Raw genomic sequence first — 2893 nt, forward strand, 5'->3', positions numbered from 1 at the left:
AAGGAACCCCTAGCAACTTCTGGAGGAACCTTAAGGTTCCACAAAACCGTGGTTGAAAAATGCTGGGTTAAAGTGAAGGTATTCTGCAATACACATGATCAATTCACATATGTTAATAATTACCTCATTTTACCATATTTTCAACTGTAGTTTTTATTTTATCAGCGTTGAAATTCTTCATTTTCATTTTGATTATTCAGTCTCATTCCAAAATGAATTTCTCCATACTATCCGCAGCTAAAGCAGTGACTTACTTTTTTGATAAGAATATGTAGATGCTTGAATGTATATATTATGGCTACATGGTTCACTTTAAGAAATTTGGTGCCATGAACCTGAACCTAAATTCTTACTGCCTTTCACCTAACTTTATATAGATGCCACAAATGCCCTTTTGTTCTTGTCATAGTAACATCGTTATTCTTCTTTACCATACCACATCCTTCTTGCCCGATGCAGTATTATGATACTAATAGCTAGCCAAGCAACGTAACATGTAAAGCTTCTTAAACCAGATCGATCTGTGATGCTGTACCAACAATCCCACTAAATATCATCCATGAACAGGTCTAAATCAAGAAAAAAATTCTTCTACCTACAATGCAATTGATGTTTTCCTTACTTTTCACTATACGTGTTGCCATGTTCTGGCAGCATTGAAGAGGTGGAGAAAAGCTTTTAATTCAAAGTAGACGATTTTACCAACAACAAATGTTAACACAGCATATTATTAACAATCTTTATTTACACCGATGTTTTGCATTTTATATATTAAATATAGAATTATTTTCATGAAACTTTCATTTGCCTTACTTTTATTCACACATTTTAATTTTTTACAGAAATGTCAGTGCTTCAAGAAAAAGTTATTTAAATGACCCAATGGTCCACATGTGTTGTTTTAAAAATGGTGAACTTTCTACTTGCACAGCAAAGTGGATCAACAAAGTACCCATGTTTCATCTGCTTGTGGGATAGTAAAGCAAAGCAGGATCACTCGCAAAAGGGGACATGGCCTCCAAGGGAAAACATGAATAAAGGTGCAGTGAACATCATTATTGAGCCAATGGTTGACAAATAAAAAATCGTTCACCCTCCACTACACAAAAAAATTGGGATCTAAGTGAACATTCACTTTTCAAATTAAATGTGTTCTTATATAACTCCATTGGTTCTATTACAACTTGAGAATTATAGTTTTTTACAGCTATTCCATTAAAGTTACTATTTTTAGGTAGCTAGACTCCAAATGATGGAAGAGAAGAATGTTACTTGGCAAAACTATTTCATCATTAAAGGAATTACTGACTCGGCACAGCTACAGGCCCCCGTCTTCCTGCTGATTCTAGTCATCTATTTTATTATTCTTGCTGGAAATTCAGCAATTGTACTTCTAATATGCATAGATCCGCAACTTCACACACCGATGTATCACTTCCTATCCCATTTATCTCTCATGGATGTTTGTTACAGTACAGTCACCATGCACAAGACACTGGAAATGTATATTTCTGGAGATAAACAAGTCTCATTTTCTGCTTGTATTGCTCAGATGTACTTCTATGTTGGTCTCCTCTGCTGTGAGTTTTTGCTGCTAACTGCCATGAGCTACGATCGGTATGTTGCCATTTGTATCCCCCTACGGTATGTTATGATCATGAACAAGAAGGTATGTACCCTTATGGCAGGTATAAGTTGGATTTTGGGACTCCTGGAAGCTCTTCCTGCTATTTATATCATTTACGACATTTACTGCTTTAAATCCAATATTGTTAACCACTTCTTTTGTGATCTTCTGGTTATTATGAAGCTTTTCTGCCACAATGCCAGTAGTATGGAACATCTCATATATGTGGATTCTGTGTTTGTTGGGTTTCTCCCCTTAGCCTTTACCATTTTGTCCTATGTCTATATCATCAGGACCATTGTTAAAATTCATTCTGATACTGGCAGATGGAAAGCTTTCTACACATGTTCCTCTCATATCACCGTTGTATTGCTGCTCTATGTGACCCTATTCTGTTTATATATGAGGCCCACCTCCACATTCACGCTGGATTCTGATAAATTAATTTCACTGTTTTATACAGCACTAACGCCCATGTTGAATCCGCTGATCTACAGTTTGAAAAATAAAGAGGTGAAAATGGCCTTCTGGCGACTGGTGTAAAAGAAAAATAAACTAATATTTTAGCCTTCCAACTTTCCATTAAAGAAGTTTTTTTTTCAGTTGTGTTATACATTCAGTAAATATTTCAACCTATATTTGGCTATACAATAAGTATCCTAAAATATATGTATATTACTCAATAGATAAACATTAGTTATAATTATTATTCCTTATCAACACTACTTGTTCTAAACATGCTTGGAATCTTTCAGCCTGCATAAAACAACCCCAATGTTGATTGATTGTTGATTGAACCCCATTGATTAAGAAGGTCATATTCCTCAGTATTTTTATTATCTATGGGTTACATGAGGAACCGTTATAGGACTTTCTATTGCCACTTTAGGTACAGTACATTGCAAATGCAACAATAGACAAAATCTAACTTTACCTTCATTGTACAGAAAATCTAATAAAAGACAAGCAAAATTCTGCAACATTGTAATTTTTGTTTAACTAATAAAATAAACAGCATTATGTTTTATATTTTATATATATATATATATATATATATATATATATATATATATATACATAGCCAGCGATGTAGGAGGAATTCTCCCTTCCAACAGACCACCACATTTATGCATTGTCAGCTGTTGATATAGTGATTATAGAAGGGCTTCCCTGAAAACCTGAAAGTTATTTCTATGGGTTTCCCGTTATAAAGGTTGAGAAACACTGCATTACAGTGACAGTCTGAATGCTACCATTAGGGAAAGC

General features: G+C 34.4%; 1 protein-coding gene across 1 annotated transcript; it reads left to right on the forward strand.

Annotated features, from left to right (window-relative positions):
- Positions 1–1249: 1249 nt before the first annotated feature.
- On the forward strand, positions 1250–2170 carry LOC140343955 (olfactory receptor 8D1-like). Its single transcript, XM_072430861.1, has one exon. It carries the CDS (start codon positions 1250–1252, stop codon positions 2168–2170), a length of 921 nt encoding a protein of 306 aa, XP_072286962.1.
- Positions 2171–2893: the final 723 nt, after the last annotated feature.

Source organism: Pyxicephalus adspersus, chromosome Z, assembly GCF_032062135.1.
Source record: "Pyxicephalus adspersus chromosome Z, UCB_Pads_2.0, whole genome shotgun sequence".
Lineage (NCBI taxonomy): Eukaryota > Metazoa > Chordata > Amphibia > Anura > Pyxicephalidae > Pyxicephalus > Pyxicephalus adspersus.

Coding starts and splice junctions, on each gene's coding strand:
- LOC140343955 (XM_072430861.1), top strand. CDS start 1,250: ATGATGGAAGAGAAGAATGTTACTTGGCAAAACTATTTCATCATTAAA.